The sequence below is a fragment of the Neophocaena asiaeorientalis genome, unplaced genomic scaffold (genome assembly GCF_003031525.2).
Source record: "Neophocaena asiaeorientalis asiaeorientalis breed wild unplaced genomic scaffold, Neophocaena_asiaeorientalis_V1.1 scaffold122, whole genome shotgun sequence".
In the NCBI taxonomy this organism is placed as follows: Eukaryota; Metazoa; Chordata; class Mammalia; order Artiodactyla; family Phocoenidae; genus Neophocaena; species Neophocaena asiaeorientalis.
This window is the reverse complement of record NW_020172725.1, coordinates 63058-85477: the sequence shown is the minus strand read 5'-3', so window position 1 is coordinate 85477 and position 22420 is coordinate 63058. Positions and strand designations below refer to the sequence as shown.

Below are 22420 nucleotides of genomic sequence, written 5' to 3'. Positions count from 1 at the left end.
GGACTGCAGAGGGTCTCACGCTTGGAAACTGGCTGGCCAGATGCTCAGACATGGCTCATGGGAGAGGCTGTTACCACGTCAAAGTTGGTTTGCACTCTGGCCATTTATTGTGGCCAAAAAAAATGTATGAGTGTTTCCTGCTAACTAGTTGTGGGCCACTGTAGGAGAAAGCGGATGTGGAGTGAGCTTAGATCCTTTCTCAGAGGGCTCCTAGAGCAGCAGAGGCCTCAGATGGCTGGGGGTACCAGGGGTCACCCCGGGTTGAGGAAGGAAATGTAAGCAACCAATAGGAACATAGATGCCATATGTGGAATCTGAAATACGATACAAATCAACATATTTATGAAACAAAAACAGACTCACAGATATAGAGAACAGACTTGTGGGAGGGAGGGGAGGAGAGGGAGGGAATGGGAGTTTGGGATTAGTAGATGCAAACTGTCACATGTAGGATGGATAAACTGCTGTACAGAAGAAATTAACACAACATTGTAAGTCAACTATAGATGCCTTTGCTCACGTGAGAGACCCGCAGGGGAGAAAGTCTGAAAAGGGCCAGAAAATTTCATCCCCCAGCAGGGGAAAAAGTAGCCCACTGAGTGGACTGAGAGAGACAGTGAGTGCGAGACAAAAATTAAACTGCTTTATGATTGCATCCCACCAGTCCTGCTGGTGTGCATGGTATGGTAGCATACGTTCCCTGCTTGCACACAGCTCCTCAACCACAGAAACTGAACGACTATATCAACAGATGTATTTCCTCGAACTATTTTAGGAAAATCAAGTTTACTCAATGATCCACCAACTGAGAAATGTTGCAAGATCACGTTAGATGCATAGTAACACTTAAGGCATTCTGCCTCTGCTATCTACACATTAGTATTTACTTTCCATTTAGACTAAATACCAAAAGCTAGGCTCACAGAGGGCTTCAACATTTTTTTAGAAACAACAGTTTATTACTTGTTACCTTTTTAGAGAAAAGAAAATAAGCATTGGGCTTCCCTGGTGGCGCAGTGGTTGAGAGTCTGCCTGCCAATGCAGGGGACACGGGTTTGTGCCCCGGTCCGGGGGGATCCCACATGCCGCGGTGCGGCTGGGCCCGTGAGCCCGTGGGTTCAGAGCCTGTGCTCCGCAACGGGAGAGGCCACAGCAGTGAGAGGCCCGCATACCAAAAAAAAAAAAAAAAAAAAGAAAATAAGCATAGTTCTCAGAGCGCTGCCTTCCAAAGACACTGTGAGAATGGGAGTTAGCCTACGGCATTTACTCTGGGAGCTTTAATAATAGCTGCCTAAAGTATAAAATTATGTTAAATTAGCATCATAAATGCAGCGCTGTAAAATTTATTTCCAAACATTTCATTAACACCTTCCAGAAAAACGGCAAGGAAAAAAGCACAAGAAAATCAGCACTCCCCTGCATCGGCAGGCGGACTCTCAACCACCGCGCCACCAGGGAAGCCCTCCATGAAGCTTTCTAAACAGCCCTTTGAGAGCAGGCCATGATGCTACTTTCTTTTAATGAGGCAAATGTATCTGAAATGCACCACCTGGTTATTTATATATTTGGATCATTATATGTTAGTCTTTTCCATTCATTAGACACAATGCAGACGCTGCTTTTTTGGCTTTACAAAATAAATGCTTATCAACTGCTTTCAGGATAGCTTTTTGAACTCTCTTCTATGAAACCATTAAAAAAGATCCCTGCGCAAAATCATCATTCGTGAATCATCAGGGAAGCTAAGTTATGAAGATAACAGAGTTGCTCATATATCAACTGCACATAAGAGAATGAAGGAGAATTACAACCAACCTACCTGTCCTCTGTTCTATTCTTCAACTGCTGGAGAAAAACAAAAAACTAAATGCCTTTTCCAGCTCCATTAATACTGGAATCCCTTAAGAGAGCAAGTATGATGACCAGACTTAGTTCATCATTGTCATGCTTCTCTGATGGACTATGAATTATTGCTGTTCTTTGATTTTTATTCCACTCCATATTTACCCCCCATTGTTCCTTTTTCTTAAAGCTATCAGTTCAGTAATGCTTTCCCCTATACTTTTTATAATAGCCAGCAGAACAGCCAACAGACTTTCTTGATTTGGGAAAAATCCAAGTATTGTCTTCACAGTTTAGACTTGGGTAGGAATTTAACATTGAACAAATGATTCAGGATTTTGAAGAATTCGTGTCCATGCTTACATTCAGACGGTACATAATGAAGACCTCCAGATGGAGTAATGATAGAAAACTTCTTGTTATTAGCACTTATGCTTCCAAAAGGCTTCATACTCTGGCTCACATAAAGTTTGACATTAAAATATTAATCTAATTCCATGTGTTTTAAGAACCATGCAAGACAATTCTTTTCACTGCTTTTTAATCTAAGTCAATTTTCGACCCCAAACGACTAATGCGTTTGATTATTGACTGTCGTCACTAGAACCAACCCTATTTTAGGCTGTTTCTAAAAACCCAAATGACTCCCATAAAGGGAAAAGAATGGTTACATGCTCATTTGAATGAATTGCTGACTCTGTAAAGGTAATTACAAAAAAGAGTTTCCAAATATGGCTCGAAGAGTTGTAATATTGTAGGAAAACTATATAACCTTCCATGGTAACTGCACTAAACGACAATATTCATTTTCTATGGCTACATTTTAGAATGTTGGTTCAGTCATTTGGAGTCAATTTATATGTACTGCAAACAGACAGGAATCATCCTCTCTCCAAGAATGGATTATTATATTTAAAATATCAGAATCAATCAAACAGAGAAATATCCCCAAACCCTGCATTACATACACCCAAGCAATACTCAAGACTCCTTTCTCTTGGCTTTTAAAATGATTTAAAAGCAACTTAGCTCAACTCTTCCTCCAGAGAGGAAAACTACCTACCTTGCCAAATTTCTTGAAAGGATTTTTCCCCCCACTCCATAACTTTCACTCTAAAACTCTTAGTTCTAGATTTCTTCTTATAATTTCTCAGAAAATTTTCTATAGTTACTAATGACCTCTTTCCGAGTGAAACCCAAGTATGGCACAGTGGTCATGTACACAGGCTTATCAGCCAGACCGGCTGGGTTCAGTTGTTGATTGTACCACTTACAAGCTATCTGACCTTGGGCAAGCTCTTTGACCTCTCTTTGCCTCTGTTTGTTCCTCTATAAAATGGGACTCATTAAAGGACTTTTCTCATAAGGTTGTTGCAAATCACCAAAGTCAAGTGTTCCGCATACTGTCTGGCCCCCTCTAAGTACCCAGTCCATGTCACCTGTTATCACATCAAAGGGCCTTTTGTTATTCTCATTCTTTCTTGATCCTTGAAGAGTCTAACAACTGCCAAGCTATTTCCTGAAGTCCTTCTTGCTTTTAGTTTCTTTGGCTCAGTGCTCCCCTAGTTCTCTTGCCTCTCTCCATGTTTTCTCAGTGTCTTATCTTTTGTTCTCTTCTTCCTCAGGCCTGTTCATCAGTAACCCCACCCCGTCTCCAAGTTCAGGTCTATCTCCATCATTCTTCTCTCTTTTTTCATTACCTTGAGAAGTCTCATCCACTCACATGATTCACTGTGTTTAATATAAGAGCATTTAACAAGATTTTAAATAGTCTCCATTCTGAGGCAAGATGGCAAGAGAAAGTGTGCTTCCAATAGTCTCGTTGGCAGTAACTATGGCAATACCCAACTAGCTTATGTTATCATTGCCAAAACAGGCACTGACCTCATTTCAATATTCTAATAACAAATGCGAAAATACCATACCACTGAGCTTAGGCAGTGATAAGTTTTACTGGTTGCTCAAGACCCAAGCAGAGTGAAGGCAAAAGTGAGGAGGAAGGGGCAATCAGGAAAACCATAAATGTAAATTTACAGGAAAAAAATATATAAGAGGAAGAACAATGAAAGAAACTTGGCATGTGAAAGAAAACACAAAGAGATGCAATCTTTGATACAGAATGTAGCAGGAGGTGGCAAACTCAAGTGCCCACAGGGGCTAAAAAGTAAGCTTAATGAATAAAGGGAGCAGATTGTAAGACAATAGGGAGTAGTAGAGATTGTGGCAAGCTAGAGACTATAACTAAAGGTACTCACATTCAGTTTTTAAAAAGTAAACATTACAGGCCAAACAAGTCACAGGCCTCTTGTTTTCTTCCTCTGAACATAGCAGGCAATAGTATCATTGTCACCTGCCCAATGAGGCTGACTAGCCAAAATATTTTTTTAAAACATATTTTACTGGCTAAAGGATACAAGCGAGACAAATTTGCTTCGTAGTCTGACTGCATTTGCTGAATGAAAGTTATGATTCGTAATTCAACCATGGATCCACTGCTTGTCTCCATCACAAACCAAAACACTATGTTCATGGGTTATTAAGATTCACTTACTAGCTTAAAGTGATCCAAATCCTGCCAGTATCACCCCCCAAAGGATAGTCTACACTTGTACTGGCTCTCTGATGTAGCTGCAGACATATGGTTGCAAGACCTCTCAGGGACAAAGATGATTATCCTGAGAGGTACTTGTAACACATTTGAAATGTCCCCTTCCATGTGTATTACATCGTGATAGGAGGTTGGTTGTTTGTTTATTGTCACCTGGCTTAGGTCAAAACATACCTTCTTTTCTGCATCCTTGCCAACTGAAAAATGACAGTCATGTGGCCCTGAAAGATGGGGCCAAATTCAATTAGGACTCAACACTGCAAGCTCTGTTTAAAATGAAACAATGAGAAATATCCAGAATTGTCCACAAGTAGGTAAGCAGCAATTACTTCCAGGAGATACTTTTTCGTCATCTGATAATCATATCTCAAGATTTTCTGGTGCTTCAAGATAAATTCAGTTCAACATTTATCGGCCATACGCTGTGCATAACGCATTAAGCTTGGCTTAGGAATTTAAAAGATGATGAAACCACAGTTGCTGCTGAAGAGCTTACACTCTAATGGGGGAGATGCACATGGAAACCTGCTATTTCAATACAATGTGGTAGGTGCTATCAAAAGATATGTGGAGAGAGTGCTCAGAGAGAATGCAGAAGAGGCCCTGGGCTCAGCCTCCTAGAAGAAGGAAAGAAAATTAGTAAAGACTTCCTGGAAGTTCATTTTTAAAAATAAAAAGCCAGGGCTTCCGTGGTGGCGCAGTGGTTAAGAATCTACCTGCCAATGCAGGGGACATGGGTTCAATCCCTGGTCCGGGAAGATCCCACATGCTGCGGAGCAACCTCTGAGCCTGCGTGCCACAACTACTGAGCCTGTGAGCCACAGCTACTGAAGCCCACGTGCCTAGAGCCCGCGCTCCACAACCAGAGAAGCCACCTCAACGAGAAGCCTGCGTACCGCAACGAAGAGTAGCCCCCGCTCACCGCAACTAGAGAAAGCCCGCACGCAGCAACGAAGACCCAACGCAGCCAAAAATAAATAAATAAATTTATTTTAAAAAATAAATAAAAAGTCACATTCCATTTAAAACATAATGCAACTGGCCTACATAGTTGAACAACTTAGTAAGTATACTAACCCACCATCAGAAGTGACACTGAATACCTCCCTATGCTTCAGGATGGATTTGTCCTGACTCAGTTCCATATTTTTATTAATCACTCTTGAAATCACAAGCATTCGTCTGAGTAATAGGATACCTTGCCTCTAATTCTTTAAAGAGGTAAGCAGATGACTTCCACAAGAGCAGAAAACAGTGAAGACTAAAAATGGAAATACAATCCTGGAATCAAAGAGCCTCCCCTCTCCCGTGTGGTGAGAGAAATCACACTCATGTTTCCCTTCTCCCACTGAAGGTTTGGTTCTGTATTCCCAGGTAGAAGAGGCAAAGGGCAATGATTAAAGAGAGCCTGCTTCCTCCCGACTCTCCACAACCACAAATGCCTGAAAATCTGCCATTTAGGGATTAATTTTATTTAGATAATCACTATTGTGAAGATTCTATGGGGCCAAAAGTGCAAATTTTAGGATACCCTTACCACGGAGGAAAGCAGTTAAAGACACTCCAAAATCTGGAGAAATCCCTAAGTAATATGCCAGTTTTGATTAGCAGTTTAGTAACTTAACCCATTCACGTCATTTCTTAATCTTGGTCAAAGATCAAGTCTTTGAAGAAATAAGTGTGGAATGGTTAAATATCATGCCCTCTTTATTTTAGACTGTTTTATCAGTATTTGTAACTATGGGTATCAATATTCTTTGCAGCAAATTATTAACCAGATTCTTAGAGGTAAAATGCTCTATAACTTCATTCTATTAGTGATTTTTCTAAAACAAATTAAGCCCACTATTATCACTTCCAGAATTATTTTCACACTGTTCAAGTTACATGCTAACAACTTTAATCTCAACAATTTAAATCCTATATCATCATCACTGAGTAAATAATAAGGCCACAGAATGATACTACCTAATCAAAACAGTTGTCTTTATTACTCTTGAGACCATTAGATATACATTAGCTCCAAGTCAATAAAAATACATCAAGCTGTAAAGAGAAACAGTTTTAAAGAGGGACTCCAAAATGATGCCAAGTACAATGTAACGGCCAAGAGTCCATGATGCGTCACATATCCATACCATGCAGTGGCCTTGTGAACAGAGATACAATATAATCTATCCAGTAATAATAGAGTTACTTGCTAAAATAGTTATTGTTGCTTTATCAGCAAAGAACTGAATTTAGACGAACTCATAAAACTACAAACAGAAGACAATTTCTCACATACCACTCTGTGCTCTTTGCTTTTAAATAACATATATTCAACACTTGCTACTGAATCTTTACTTTCCATCTTAGAATAAAATGATCTCTATACAACTTTGGATAAAGGTGACGACTCAAGTTTAAAAAGTTCATGAATATTTTTCAGTGGGTATTTTTCATGAGTATTTTTGCAGTTTTGTATGAAAGGAACCTCCTAAATCTTCACGATAAAATCTTCGCTATAAAACTAGGAACAATGAAAACATGGCTATGAATGTAAAGACAAGATGATCAACAAAGCAAAGGTCAGGGCGGTGGGTATTTAAGAATACTGCACATTTACATATAGCTCAGTATCCTATTTGTATGCATAGGCAAATCAGGTAGAAATCTCTTTTAATTAAGAGCAGCAGTATACATTAGACTTGGAAACTGAAAACCCACATTCAAATTAAAGCTGCTTATTATGTGCGTGGCCTTAGGCAGCTCCCCCGACCTCCCCGAGCCTTGATCTTCTCAGACAGAAACGTGATGATGATTATACACGTCAGTGGGCAGCAGTGAGTAGCGAATAAACTACAGGTGTGAAAGCACTGTTTCTCAGCAATCAGTATTTCTAGTGAACTTTAAATGCCGAGCTTGTATACCACTACAGCCAATAGGTCCTAATAGACCTTTAGGTGCAATTTTTGTTTCATTCTGGATTTTCCCCCTTGCCATACAGATGTTTTATTTGGAGCCACCTCCCTAATTTACTAGGATAATAATGAGCTCAATCCTTACTCTATGGAAAATTTTCCTCTTTTTATCTTGACGCCAACCGGTACTTATGCATAGGCTCACTACTGAGTCCCGCAGTCCACTGGCAAGAATTACTGAATAACATGCATAGACTTAGGGCCATTGTCTTGTCATCCTAGGAACCTTCCCAGTGACAATTCAGAAACCCCCTCAAAGCTCAGCAAAATTTACGAAGCAGCCGCAAGAACCCAATGCATGTTGACATCAATCATAGCTTTAGCCACTAGAACACCTTTACACCGATACATTAAAAAAAATTACCTCTTTCACACTGGGGTCCAGTAAAGCCGTAAGTGCATGCACAGCGATTTGGGGCCACGCACCTGCCTCCGTTGAGACAGCCACTTTCACAGACAGCTGTAAAATAAGGAGACAGGAGTTGAGAGGCTGACGGGCTTCATCTGATAGTAGATGCTAATAAAGTAACATTTACTGTCCCCTGAAAGGACAACAATAAAAACACTAAATAATCACCCTGGTATTTGTTTTAAACAGTTACTGTACAGTTCCAGTTCCCCGGATGTTCCTCAGTCAACTCAGGTAAAACTACCTGGAATAGGTGAGTATGTACCTGTGTTAATGCTGACAGTTTCATCCTGGGAAGCATGTGAGCAATGCTTTCAGTTCCGCACCTAAAATGGTGGTTTCTAAGAGATACCCCTGATTGATAAGAACTGCATTTTGGCAACCTGACTCTCTTCTTATGATTTATGTTTAATTTCCAGAGGGTTCTCATGAGGGAAAACACTGGCCTCTCTACTTTCATCCTTACAGAAATGCAGCATGTTAAATCACTCTATTAATTGCCAATGACGAAACATGAATACTGACATTCAGTAATTTATGCACCATAATAAAGACCCAATTGAATGTTATAAGAGAATCTCTGGAAAATACTGGTAAGATAAGTCCAGAGATCCTTGAGGGAGGGACTTTTTACTTGTCAAGAAAGGCATTAAGGGCTTCCCTGGTGGCGCAGTGGTTGAGAGTCCACCTGCCGATACAGGGGACACGGGTTCGTGCCCTGGTCCGGGAAGATCCCACACGCCGCGGAGCGGCTGGGCCCGTGAGCCATGGCCGCTGAGCCTGTGCGTCTGGAGCCTGTGCTCCACAACGGGAGAGGCCACAACAGTGAGAGGCCCGTGTACCGCAAAAAAAAAAGAAAGGCATTAAAATAAGATCTGACAGCTCATGCCCTGAGCAACTCTTCTCCGTACAACTTCCTGCAACTCACTTATGCATGGCCTCTTTCTAGGCATCTTAATCCACAGGTGGTAGGCTGCCCCTGCCAAATTTGCCAGTCCCTCCCACTCCTCAAAGCCCAGCTCAAACCTCACTCCTCCATGAGGCTTCCCTAACACCTCCATTTAAATTAATTCCTCCTTCATATATTTCCCACACATTTTTCCTGTACCCCTGTGGCAGTCATGGAGTTGAGCCATTCAGATCTCCCTCCAAGAAAACCTACAGTGAGGAGCTTAGTTGGCCGACAGCCTGAAGCTGCTACACCTTCAGATCCGCTACTATGTTCATGCCAAGGGCACACTCTCCTGGCTGCTACCACCCAATGACTAAGCATGGTGGAGACTGGACGTTTCTGCCCATCATGAAACTATTCTGAGGGGCAATCTTTATTCTAGGCTCCCTATCAGCCTGACCAAGGCTTTCATGAAGTTGCACTATAGTCTGAGGCTCCTTCTATACAATCGTGAGAGTCTTTCCTTCCCTGTCTCCTTGCCCAGGGGTGTGACCTGCATCATGGTCTGAAGGTCCTCTGTCCTGACTCCTGCTTTCTTTCCCTTTGATTCTTTTTTTTTTTTTGTGGTACACGGGCGTCTCACTGTTGTGGCCTCTCCCGTTGCGGAGCACAGGCTCCGGATGCGCAGGCTCAGCGGCCATGGCTCACGGGCCCAGCCGCTCCGCGGCATGTGGGATCTTCCCGGACCGGGGCACGAACCCGTGTCCCCTGCATCAGCAGGCGGACTCTCAACCACTGCGCCACCAGGGAAGCCCCCCTTTGATTCTTCATAGGCTTTTTCCCCAATAAATCTCTTGTGCATCTAATTCTGTCTCAGCATCCACTGGGATCAGTGCACTTGAACTCAGACAAACCCTTATAGCCAAAAATTATAGCAGTAGTCCATTGATCATCACAAAATTAGAGAAGTTTATGTATATTCATTGTTCTAATTTGCTTCTTAATTTACAGTTAGGAGAGAATGAAGAGGTTTAAGCAGAAAAGAAATTTTGAGATTGCCTAAGCCAACCCTCCCATTTTACAGATTAGGAAACTGAAGTCTAGGAAAGGTTTTCTAATTCTACTGGTGTTACCTGAGTGCCTGTCATGCACTGGGCTTTGGGCTCTACTCCCTCTGGAAGCATCAAAGGAAACAGAAGATGCACACAGCGGCTCCTTCTGATTCCCTTTCTGAAAATGCCTTTGAATCCATCCCCATCCCACCATCTCTCTAGCCATAGCCTTAGTACTATTCTTCCTGCTTCTGTTTCTTCCCACTCTACTCTGGGCACAGTGGTCTTTCTCATTGTAAACCACTGTAAGTGAAGTGTATAGGCCAGTATTTCATAGCATTAAATGCATGGGCTGTGAAGTTAGACTGCTTGGGTTCAAATCCCAACTCTGCTGATTACTCCCTGTACAGCCTTAGACAAGTTGCTGCCCCAGGTTTTTCATTTCGTAGAGGGTAAAAAAGGCCTCTACCTCAAAGGGCTGTTGTTATGAGTTAATACGTGTAAAGAGTTTGAACATGTGTCTAGCATATAGTAAACAGAGTAAATACTCAACAGATGAATGTTGTTGGTCGTTGTCTTCTCACGCCCCTTCCCTGGCTCTACTTTGAGTGAAAAAACGGTATGCGTAAAGTCACTCCAATAGCCCATGGCTTCCATTCTGACCTTAGCTTCCTTCCCATCACCTCCCTCAGCACTTAAGTCCTAGCAACGCCAAAGCCTGACCTCCCATGCTATGTACGTCATGTTCTGCTGCTTTGGCTTATGCTGTGCCGGCTGCCTAAAAGGCCCACCTCCCATCATCTGACAAGGGAACTCCTACCCACCCCTTAAGACTCAGCTCAAGGGTCTCCCACACTGGGGAGGCTGTCCTACCTCTCCTCCCTCCATGCTACTGCTGTGGGCTGCCAAAGACTCAATCGTCATTCTTACTATATTGCAGTGTATAGACAGTCAGGAGGGTATTACGTAAACTTTGATTTACTTATAATACCATCATTCATCATAGCAAATACATATACAATGGCAAAAATTGGAAACAACATGAATAAATGCTGATCATTAACAATTCAGTAAATAAACAGTAAAGCCTATATATAATGGAGTATTATGCAACTATTAAAATGTATTTTTAAATGTTCAAGAAATGAAATATACTTCTAATAAAATATTAAGTAAAAAAGTTATATGAAAAATTATGCATACAATGGATCTCACGTACCAAATATGCATTAAAAGACTAAAAGGTAATATCTGGAATGGCAGGATTGTAGAAAATTTTATTTTTTATATTTTTAAACTTTTCTAAATTTTCTGCAGGGTACATATATTCTTCTTAGTGTAATAAAAAGTGAGCTCTTTTAGAGGAATTTTCATCTCTGCAAAGCACAGGGGCTGATACAGAGTAGATACACAATCAACAGTGTTCATGAATGAACAAACACACTGGCCAGCAGTGTGATAAATACTGTAAGAGCAGAATCTAGATTGGGAAACTAGAGAGATACGGACATCAATAGTCAAGAGAAAAGAACATGTTTGGGGAGAAAGACGAAGTTGCGTTTTGAAATACTTTATTGGAGATGCTTATTGAAAATCCAAGAGATGGTGGAGATGTTGAGTCATCAAATGGAAGGCATACATCTGGAGTGAACAAGAATTCTTGGGTGTGTAAATGAGAGATGAGGTAAGCAGGGTAGTGGAGGTAAATGAAAGAAAAATGAATCAAACCACCCATTTCCAAGGTTCCAGTCAGAAATTTGGTACTGTGTGTGTTGGGTAAGTGATCTGTTCATCTGTAAGAGTCACTGCACATCTCTAAAAATGCCATGTCCCAGGAAATCAAAGAAAATCCACCAGCACTTATCTCTGTATTCTCTTTGTCTCTATAGATTAACATCTAGAATATTTATAACTATGGTTTACTTACGTTGTCCACAGTGAGTCCCTATGTATCCTTTCTGGCACAGACAGTGATCATCACTGCAGCTACCTCCATTCATGCAGCGAATGTTACAGTGTTGGACTTGAAAAGGAAAAAAAAAAAAACTGATTTATTTTTGCAATTTAAGCACATAGATAGCAACAGTTCACGCGAGTTGATCTGCAGTGAAGAGAAAATAAAATGGTTTCTCAAGATTCATATATTTATGCAGAAATAACCTAATTGACAATGCTAAACATGTCATTTTGTACGCATAAAATCATTTACAATGCAACGTAATTGTTTCTTCGATAATTACTTTTATAATGCTCAATGACTTCTCTAATTTAGCAGAACTTATCACTCAATGTCATTTCTCTAATTTACACCAACAAGAAAATAGTGCCTTGTGGGACCAGACAAGATTACTACGGCAATAATTTTCTTATTAAAAGATGCGGAGTCCCAGGTAGGTGGGCAGGAAAACATTCAGGGTGACAAATTCCAAGAAATGTTGGTAAAAGAAAATTTGGAGGCAGCGAAAAGAAGGGAAAAAAATACCTACAACAGCATTTAATAACAAGACTGCTTGATAACGGAGACAGCTGGACTCGGCTCAGAAGGAGCTGCTGGTTTAAACTGTAACGTTAAACCAACTAAGACCCACAGTGTTTAAAACCCACTCTTTATCACACCGTCCCCTACAGAAGTGTGAGAGCTTCAGCACCCAGAGCAGGAAGACCACGGGCAGGCGGGCTGACTTAGACTGAGACGATGAGGCGCTAGAAGGAGCTGGAGTGAAAGACGCCTCGGAGAGAGAATGACAGCGTGGTGTGGGCTCCGGCACCTTCAGGGCTCTGCTGCCTCTGCTTCAGTAATTCAGGCACTCTCAAAATCCCAGGCTGCTCCTTAGTCCTCTAGAAACAGTCAACTACCTTACTCGGAGAAGATGAAAGGCTTGATCGAATTAATCACTGTTGACACATCCCTATACGAGGAGGCCAGGATTGGGCATGGAAATTTGGCTCACCCCTCCCTGTCCTCCAAGCTGGGGGAGTAAATCCCTAGAGAAAAGGGCTCAACAATTTCACATCAGGGGACGAAAAGTCCTTCTTCTGTGTAAGAGCAGAAATCAGCTGCTTATGCTTGCTCTTATGCAAAGCCTTCTTGGAGCACAGGATCCAAATCTTCTCCCAAGAGCAGAGAGGAGACTCCTCCCAGCAGCCACCTTCTTCAGTACCCCTTGGTAGGATGCTCAGTTCAGAATCCCAAAGAGGCTGCTGACTTCAGGAGAAAGGGCCATTTGCGTCAAGTGCTACACAAATCTCAGCATGACAACAGGGAGAAGGAAGGTGCCAGAACCCAATACTTACTATGCCCTCAGACAGTACTGAAGAGCTAAGTCAGGTTGAAAGTGAGGCACCTTTTCGAGAACATGTCACATACTTCCTGAAACACCATCAAAGACTCCCTACGTCCGCTCTATTAAGAACCCCTCCATCTCATATGCAAAGCCCTCCCGTGAGCCTATCAGGGCTGCTTTGCCTACTCCTAATACATTCTATGACTCAGTCCCCAATGCACTTTATCAGTCACTCACTCACTCAACAAATATTCCTGAGTGCCGTACCAAATGCCCGGTACTTTGTGCTAGTCTCTTCACGAATCTCCTCTTTAAACTGTCACTTTGTCCCTTTGCCCCAACCCCTAACATATAACACACACACAGTTCTCACCAAATACTGAAATCCTACCTATCTCCTAGACCCACTGCAAACGTCTGTTCTTTCCTTTGATCTTTTCTGATTTCTGTTCTCTCCTCCCTCCCCCACTAGATACTAGCCCTCTTTGTTCTGACTCCAGAGTACTTAATAATTCTCTCTGGAAATATATGTTATATAATCACACTTTTTTTTAAGTTATTTCTCCTATCCCCAGCACATTTGTCTAAAGGCATCACGAGAGTGGGGAGTGGGAAGAGTCATGATTATTAATTATATCCCCATAAGTGCTCAGAGCATCCCTTGCCTGTATACAGGTGCTGTATAAAACGTTGCTAAATTAATTTCTGTTTACTTAATTCATGCTCCATGATAATGACACCAAAAGCTATGCTCAAACACTGAGACTGCACTCAATAGGTCGCTATTAAAAATATTTTTATCACAGGGCTTCCCTGGTGGCGCAGTGGTTGAGAGTCCACCTGCCGATGCAGGGGACACAGGTTCGTGCCCTGGTCCGGGAAGATCCCACGTGCCACAAAGCGGCTGGGCCTGTGAGCCATGGCCGCTGAGCCTGCGCGTCCAAAGCCTGTGCTCCGCAACGGGAGAGGCCACAACAGTGAGAGGCCCACGTACCCCCCCCCAAAAGAAAAATATATATATATATTTATCTTTGTTTCCCCATATATAAAAGCAGAAATAACTCCTTTATTATAAAGCAGAAACTAACACACCATTGTAAAGCAATTATACTCCAATAAAGATGTAAAAAAAAAAAAAAATCAACCAACCCAGAAAACTGATTAAAACAGTTATTTTAGGCTCCTATGGTTTCTATTAAAACGCCTCAGCCAAAATGCTTTTTTAACTAAAAAACTATTTACAAGTATACAAAAGAAATGATTTGATGAAAAATTTGGATAATATTCTAAGTAGGTCAGGAAAAGGTGTACAGTTGCTTTAAAATCTGAAGTTAAACTTAGCTTCATCCTATCTTAGCAAAACAGTGAGGGTTGGGAAAAGCACAGGAAATGATGTCATCTGTCAAGCAGCATAGGAACTCAACCCACAAACTGATTTCAATTAAAGTGGTTCATGCCAAGAGCTAATTTCCATTCCCACATGAGCAACAAAGCCATTTAGCTACTTTGAGATAAAAAAGCTAACGGTAGTTTAAATAGTGACTTTACATTACTTGTTCAAATTGAAAAAGAGAATGAATTCTTCTTTCTGGGAAGAATGGTAAGCTTACATTTAAATGTAATATCATAAAAACCTCCCTGATATGCTGTTACACTTTTTCCTACACTGTCTTTCAGGTGAAGTTTTTCCAGCATAAACTATTCTTTCTCCTTTAGAAAATAAAAGCACTTGGTCAGACTTGTGAAACAGTAAGGCATGGTTAGTCCAGTGGTCGAAATAAACCAATGTACCATGTCTCCTTGGGCCAGAGGTGGAAAGCTCATCGACAGATAACAGCATCTTAATCTCCTGCTTTGCCACGATCATGTTTACCAAATTCGCGTTCTTTGTGAGTCTTAGATCTGCAGGGGAAAGAGTATTTCCTTAAAGGTGGGAGTGATCACTCAGGATTTCTGTGGGGAAATAAAGGAACTAGATCTGTAGCTTCACTACACAGCAGAAACAGTTTAGAGAGTATATATATATACACACTGGTTTTATTGTTGATTGAGTCCTGCCATTGATGCATATTCTAAATTTACTCTGATGTGACAAAGAATTCCAGATGTCTGGCAATTAGGAGACCATGTTCTATGTCGCTAGAAAAAGCCAACTGAAAAAATAAGGGCTTCACTTGAACCCATATGATGCTCTAAATACCTCAAGTTAGAATAGATTCCTAAACTCAATCTGTGTTAAGATTTTACCAGAAACTGAAAATACTAGGGGAGTTTAAGTGTCAGTGTACAGGTCTATGCTACCACATGCAGCTGGCCCTGAGAAGAACTTCTCCTCCAAGATGGGCAGACAGCCTCAAAGGGTTTCGAGAAGGCTCAACATCCTAGAAGTAACAGAAAATGTTGTCATCAACCTGTATCCACATAGAGTCCCAAACAAATTTTATGTTCATTCCAGAAGATGTCAGTCAGTCATTTCAATCATTCAACAAATATTCACTGAATGCCCTCCATTTGCCAGGTATCAGAAAGAGTAGAAGAAACTTTCTTTGGATTATAGCCCAGCACAAGTTAATTCTTAAAATAACCAACCAAAAGAGAGTGACGTAAACACGCTACTGGAACAAGAGAGATGCAGGGCTGGCACTTGGGTCTAAATACCTCTCAGGTAATGATTTTCTTTGGGATGTATCAGCTTGGGACTGATTCTAAAAACTTCCATTATCTTGGCAGACACAAGGGGAAGAAAGAACACTGGGAACAATTTGCAACTAAGTATCTGTATGGCAACATGTGATTTTAAGGTAGGCACTAGGAAAAGTACAAGGCAAATTAAACAGCTAGACTAACTTCTGGACTTGACACCTGAGACAACAGTCCATAGGGGCAACCAGAGTCACTGCAGGATAGAAATAATTTTCACTGGGAGAGATAACTGCAATGACATTTTCCTTAAGTGCATAAATAATCTATGGTGCCTTAGAAGAGCAACTTCACTAAAGTATCTCAAATCAAAACAAAAAACCTAGCAGAGCTGCAAATGGTCCAGAGAAAGACAAGTTATAGGATAGCAGTGATAAAGGCACTTCCATAGAGGGCTAACTAGAAAGCAAAGAGCTCATTCCAAGGTCACTTCTTCCAGACTAGCTGCAGTGCCACCTTCCCATCCTTTGAGTGTTCTCACACTTTCAGCACGTGGTTGCAGTACATTCACTCACACTCACTAACACACTGCTCTACAATTGTTCCCCTGGCCTTCTTACACCCTTAGAGCTTGGATTCATGTTGGGAGTAGCAGCACCCCAAATTCTAACTAAACTGAAGTGAATTAAAAAGGATAAAATTTTATCCAACTAAAAGGGGTTCCAAATTGTAAAGATGCCAATACTCACCAAACTGACACACGGGTTTAAAGCAATTCCTATCGAAATCCTAGAAAGATTTTTTTTGTAGATACAGACAAGATGAGTCTAAAATTTATACGGAAAGGCAAAGGAACTAGAATCACAATTTTTAAAAAGAAGAATAAAGTGGGAGGAAATTAGTCTACTCAATTTTCAAAACTTACCACATAGTTGCAGTAATCAAGACTGTATCGTATAGGAGAAGGGACAGACAAATGGATCAATGGAATAGAACAGAGAGCCCAGAAGTAGATCTACACAAACATGCCCAACTGATTTTTGACAAAAATGCAGAAGTAATTCAATGGACAAAGGATAGCCTTTTCAGAAATAAATGGTGTTGTAGCAATTAGACATCCACAGGTATCAACTACACCTAGACCTCAACCTCACACCTCATAAAAAAAGTACCTCAACATGGATCACAGATGTAAATGTAAAACTCTATAACTTTTAGAAAAAAATGGAGAAAATGTTCAGGATCTAGGGCTAGGCAAAGAGTTCCTGGACTTGAAACCAAAAGCGTGATTTTTTTCCATTAAAGGAAAAATTGATAAATTGGAGTTAAATTTTAAAAGTTTTGCTCTGTTAGAAGATGAGAAGGCAAGCTACAGAGTGGGAGAAAATGTTTGCAAATCACATATCTGACAAAGAGCTAGTGTTTAAATTATATAAACAGTAAAATAGTTAAGAATCCAATTAGGCAAAAGATGTGAAGAGACATTTCACTTAAGAAGACATATACAGGTGAAAAAATGGTACAGATGAACTGGTTTGCAGGGCAGAAATAGAGACACAGATGTAGAGAACAAACGTATGGACACCAAGGGGGGAAAGTGGCAGGAAGGGGGTGGTGGTGGGATGAATTGGGAGACTGGGATTGACATGTATACACTAGTATGTATAAAATAGATAACTAATAAGAGCCTGCTGTATAAAAAAATAAAATAAAATTCAAAACAACAACAAAAAGAAGATATATACAGGTGACAAATAAACACAGGAAAAGATGTTAAACATCATAAGCCAGTAGAAAAATGCAAATTAAAACTACAATGATGTAATTACTATATATCTATCAGAATAGCTAAAATTTAAAACAGTGGCAACCCCAAAAGCTGGTAAAAATGCAGAGAAACTGGGTCATGCATGTACTGCTGGTGAGAATGTAAAATGGTACAGCCACTCCAAAAACAGCTGCAGTTTCTAGAAAAGCTAAATATGCAACTACAGTACAACCCAGCAATTGCGGTTCTGGACGCTTATCCCAGAGAAATAAAGACTTACGTTCACACAAAGACCTGTACATAAATGCTCATAGCAGCTTTGTTTGAAAATCAAAGAAACTAGAAAGAGCTCATATGTCTTTCAATGGGTGAGTGGCTAAGCAAACTGTGTTACATCCATAGTGTGTAATACTACTCAGCAATAAAAGGGAACAAACTACTGATATATACAACAACAATAGGATGAATTTCCAGAGGATTATGCTGAGTGCAAAAAGCCAGTCCTGAAAGGTTACATACTGTGTGGTTCCATTTATACAACATTCTTGAAATGACAACATTATAGAAATAGACAACAGGTGAGTGGTGGTCAGGATTAAGGAGAAGTAGGAGGAAATGAATATGAGAGTAACATGAAGGATCTGGTGGTGATGGTAATGTTCTGTATCTAGACTGTATCCGTGTCAATATCCTGCACGATAGTCTCACAAGATGTTAACATGGGGACAACTGGATAGAAGGTACCCAGGATCTCTACACAGCACTTCTTACGATTGAATGTGAATCTACAATTATCTCAAAATAACAAGTTTAATTTTTAAATCCTTTTTAAGAACATAAAAAATAAAACAGGATGAGCATAAAATTGATCTCCAAAGTCTAAAATGTGAAATTTAGGGAGCACCTTTTATAACAACATACTGTATATTATTTAAGAAGATAATCTATTTTATATTTCTATATATTTAAGGAGAGTTTGAGTGAATTCATGGATCACCCATGACAGGTCTTTTTGAGAATTAGGGTTGCTCAGGATCCATCTCTGGTCTCAGAGACTGAGACAGTAGAGAGCTGTCCTAATAGACCTGGAGTTAAAGTCTAGAAAACCCGCTCTGACCCTGTCTAGCCAATCCTCTTTTTGCCCTGGTGCCTCAATGACTGGCAGCAAGGCTCCCGATAGGTTAAGGGAAGCCACAACTTCCTGGTGTCCAAAGGAATCACTGGCTGGCAATTTGGACTTTCTGGAAATGCGATCTCTCATTCAGGCCACTAAGAGATCATTTCCTATTTTAAAAGTCACAGGACACAAGTTGAAAATAACCTGAAAGAAAAACCCTCCTTTCATTCTTTATATTTTCAAATGAGAAGGCTATGGCCTCAGAGGTCCTACAACTTGCCCAGACCTCCTTGACTCCATCACATAAAAAGTATAAAGTTTCTTATAGGAAATACTGATAAAATGATATTGACTCCCTCTTAGCAGAACCACAGGTAGTGAATGCAAACATTTCACTGAGTTGGATTATTCTTCTGTTAGCAGGGCAGTTAGCAAAGGGATCTATCCAAATTTGTCTACCACACCACGGGCAGGAAGTTCTATAGGACGGCAGAGCTGTTCCCTAGAACATCACTTAAAAAGATCAGAAATGAATTCTGAACATCCCCAGCTACCCTTCATTTAAAACATTCTGCCATCTTTAGTTGTGCAAGCTGTCTGGACATTATTAGTTCAGGTAGAGTCCAAGCCAACGATTTTAAAGGCTCCAAATGCCTCAAAAACCCTGATGAAACCATATCTTCCCTCTCACACCACTCTCACCCACCAGCTACTTGGGGGCTTTGTCCAATGTCCAAGCACCGTAGATGAACCCAAACCATCTCAGAGAGCACCACCCACAGGTCTTGAACTTCAGCCTCTACCCTAACCTGGCCCACAAGACCATACTACTATATTCCTCCCACGTCACTGCTAGCTTAAAGTCTACTAGGACCACAGCTTTTCCCTCTGATCTTGTTAACATCCTTTCTCCACATCTCATGATTTTTACTTGATTAAATCATTAGCAGCTCACACTATCATCGAAGACCTTTCCAGCTGGATACCCGGTTTTGCCATCTGGCAATATTTTCTTCCCCCAGTGGAGTGCAGTGTTGTTGGTTGGTTCAAGAACCAATCTGAGAGATGGTTCTATTCCCAACTTGATATGTAGACTCCTTCCCCACCCTGAGGCTCTCACTCCTCAGAGGCAGCCTGGAGGTCATCCTGATGGAGATGGAGACATCTGACATGTTCCCCAAAGTACTGCCAGCTGAGCTCTCTACCTCTTGATATTCCTCCAGCTCAAGTGCTCCTGATACGTAGAACTAACCTACCCTTGCTTGGAGGACACACATTGAAAACCAAGCTGAGATCAAGTAAGAACATGCTACACCCATTGCAATAAGTAAATGAGTCCCAGCCCAAGGGGGAGTTTCTATCCCAACCTACAACCGTCTGTATTTAGTGCTAGACTATCTCTGTTTGGTTTCCACCAGAAGCAAATTCTGAGACAATAATTCAAATGTGAGTAGTTTATTTTAGAAGTAATTTCAGGAAACACTGGTAAGAGACTGGGAAAGTGAAAGAAAGCCTATGAAGTACATTATCAAGCCTATTCCTACTGTGAGCAACTAGGGCTCAATCCCACTAGGGAACTTCAGAAGACAGTGCATAACACACCTTGCAGTTATGCAAAAGGAGAGGCAAGGAAGCATGGGCACTTATCCAACACTCTCCATTTGTCATTGGTTAAAAGGTGCTTCTAATTAATCCCCTCAGCCTTCCAGCTTGTCCTACATGCTCTGTGGCCAGAAAAATGTTACAGAGCTCCCAGGCAGAGTCACTTGTGTCACCTATGAATGCCAAGGGATGTGAGTGGGCACCAAGAGGGTCTGCTACCCTGCACTACTTGCCCCGTCCTGTTAATTGGTTCATGAGAGCCACGGTTAAATGTGAGGACTCTTAACAGGTAATGTATCTTGACCCCGCGGAAGTCTCTACTTGCTATCGATGAAAGAGAATGCGCTTATTCCACAATACTCTCCTTAAAACCTTGTCAAAACCAGAACACACTGTAAGAGGAGTGTATTTTCCCATCAGAAATGGGAAATGGAAAAGGAACCTAAGTTTTTGCCTTGGTGATGGTCAAGGTGTTGAGGGGTTATTTATAGAGACATGAACTTCAACTTTTTTAACAACCAATGACTCACCTCCTTCCCAAGCCCTACATTTCCCCTAACTCACTGCTGAGCACCCTGCATTTCAAAACAAAAACCAATAGAACAAGCAAGCAAAGTCTCTGAATAATAAACAGAATGAACAAAGTGGTAAAATTCTGAAAGGGAAAATATGTTTGTGCTTCATGATAAATCATCCCCAATAAACTGCCATGATGACTCCTTCCATTTTCTTCTTGCAAAAGCAGTGGTCTCAAGTTGTAAAAAGTGTTTAATCAGATTCATATTTCAGTACCACAAGGAAGAATGCTTAGTTTTCTTGAGCCAAAAAATGTTCATTAAACAATCATTTCATTGAGCATCTTTTATGGTGTTTACACTGGAGATACAAAAATGAATAAGGCGCTACCTACACAGAAGGAAGCCATAATCTTTATATTATTCATAGTAACTATTTCCCATAGGTAATTTCCCTATAAAAAGTGAAGGGAAATGAGAGCCCAGATTGAGGAAAGCCATTCCAAGTATTTTGGGCAGAACAGAGAAGGCAGATGTTCTAGTGAAAAAAAATGTATTGCAGGCAAGAGAAAAGCCAAAAGCAAATTTAGGAGAAAATAGGGCATAACCACATAAAATAATATTATATATAATGACATGTTATACTCACTGGATCTGGAACCACAGGAAGGAGCTATCTGACCAGATGGGCAAGTGCACATATTTGGCCTAGAACAAAATCCATCCCCACAGGAATGCCGGCAAATGGCTGTGAACAAAACCAGAGGTCTGTTAGCACATGGCTTCAGAGCACAGTGATTTACAGGGCCCCAATCCTCCAGTGAGGAAACCTGGCCTATCAGGTTCCTTGTTAACTTTGCCATCATGACCTATGTGACCTTAGGCTTCAGATTTATTCATTTATAAAACAAATCTGTTGGACTAAATAAACCCTGGCTATAAGATTCGGCAACTCCCTTATCCGTATCAGTGGTTCTCCATGCTCTCTTTGCTTATTCCACAGCTCTCAATCTGTCAAAAACCCAAGATATCCTATAAAGGGAAAATAAAATAAACAAAAATCCTGTGTGTGTGTGTGTGTGTGTGTGTGTGTGTACACACACACACACACACACACATTGTTTTTATGCTAACTTTAAGATGTAATAATATAAAAATTGTAGCAGTATTCTTGGGAGCCTATTTTATTATAAATGCTTAAAGTTTACTAAGTTTTATAAAAATACTGTGCCCTGCTAAGACTACTTCCTTAGATAAGACCCTGCCAGTCGAGAACATATGATCTATGGAGCAACTTGTATCCTACATTTAGTCCTGTTGTGAATTACATCCAAAGTCTGAGAGAAGACGTGTGAATCCACTTCGGTAGTACTGATCCTACAGTCAGGAAGCCATTCATCTTTTAGAGAATTATTAACATTTTCATGCCACCCAGAGACTAATATCATACTTGTACCAAATGCTCTGCTATTGGACTAAAGAATAAGTTCAAATGGTAAATGATTTATATTTAACAGAAGACCAAGATTTGGTCACTACTTTTTATAATCATAAGGCTTGATCCTTTCCTTCAAACTCCTGAACAAACTTGCAAGGGCAAATGAAATGTACAAGGCCAAAAATAATACCCTTGATAGTGCATTGAAACATCAGAAGAGCCTAGGATGGAGGTTGAAAACTATTAAGAAATAAGCTGTCAAAGGATCCTACAAACATTTATTTAATACT

The 22420-nt window shown here is 40.7% G+C and overlaps 1 protein-coding gene across 1 annotated transcript in view; it reads right to left on the bottom strand.

Moving 5' to 3' along the window:
* The window catches only part of FBN1 (fibrillin 1), a 253659-nt gene that overhangs the window by 194781 nt on the left and 36458 nt on the right, over positions 1–22420 (bottom strand). Inside the window, exons 3-5 of the mRNA XM_024740283.1 lie at positions 21342–21440; positions 11694–11789; positions 7778–7873 (exon numbers count right to left, since the gene is read on the bottom strand). Of these exons, the coding sequence (XP_024596051.1) occupies positions 7778–7873; positions 11694–11789; positions 21342–21440 (291 nt within the window). The remainder of the gene's footprint in view (positions 1–7777; positions 7874–11693; positions 11790–21341; positions 21441–22420) is intronic.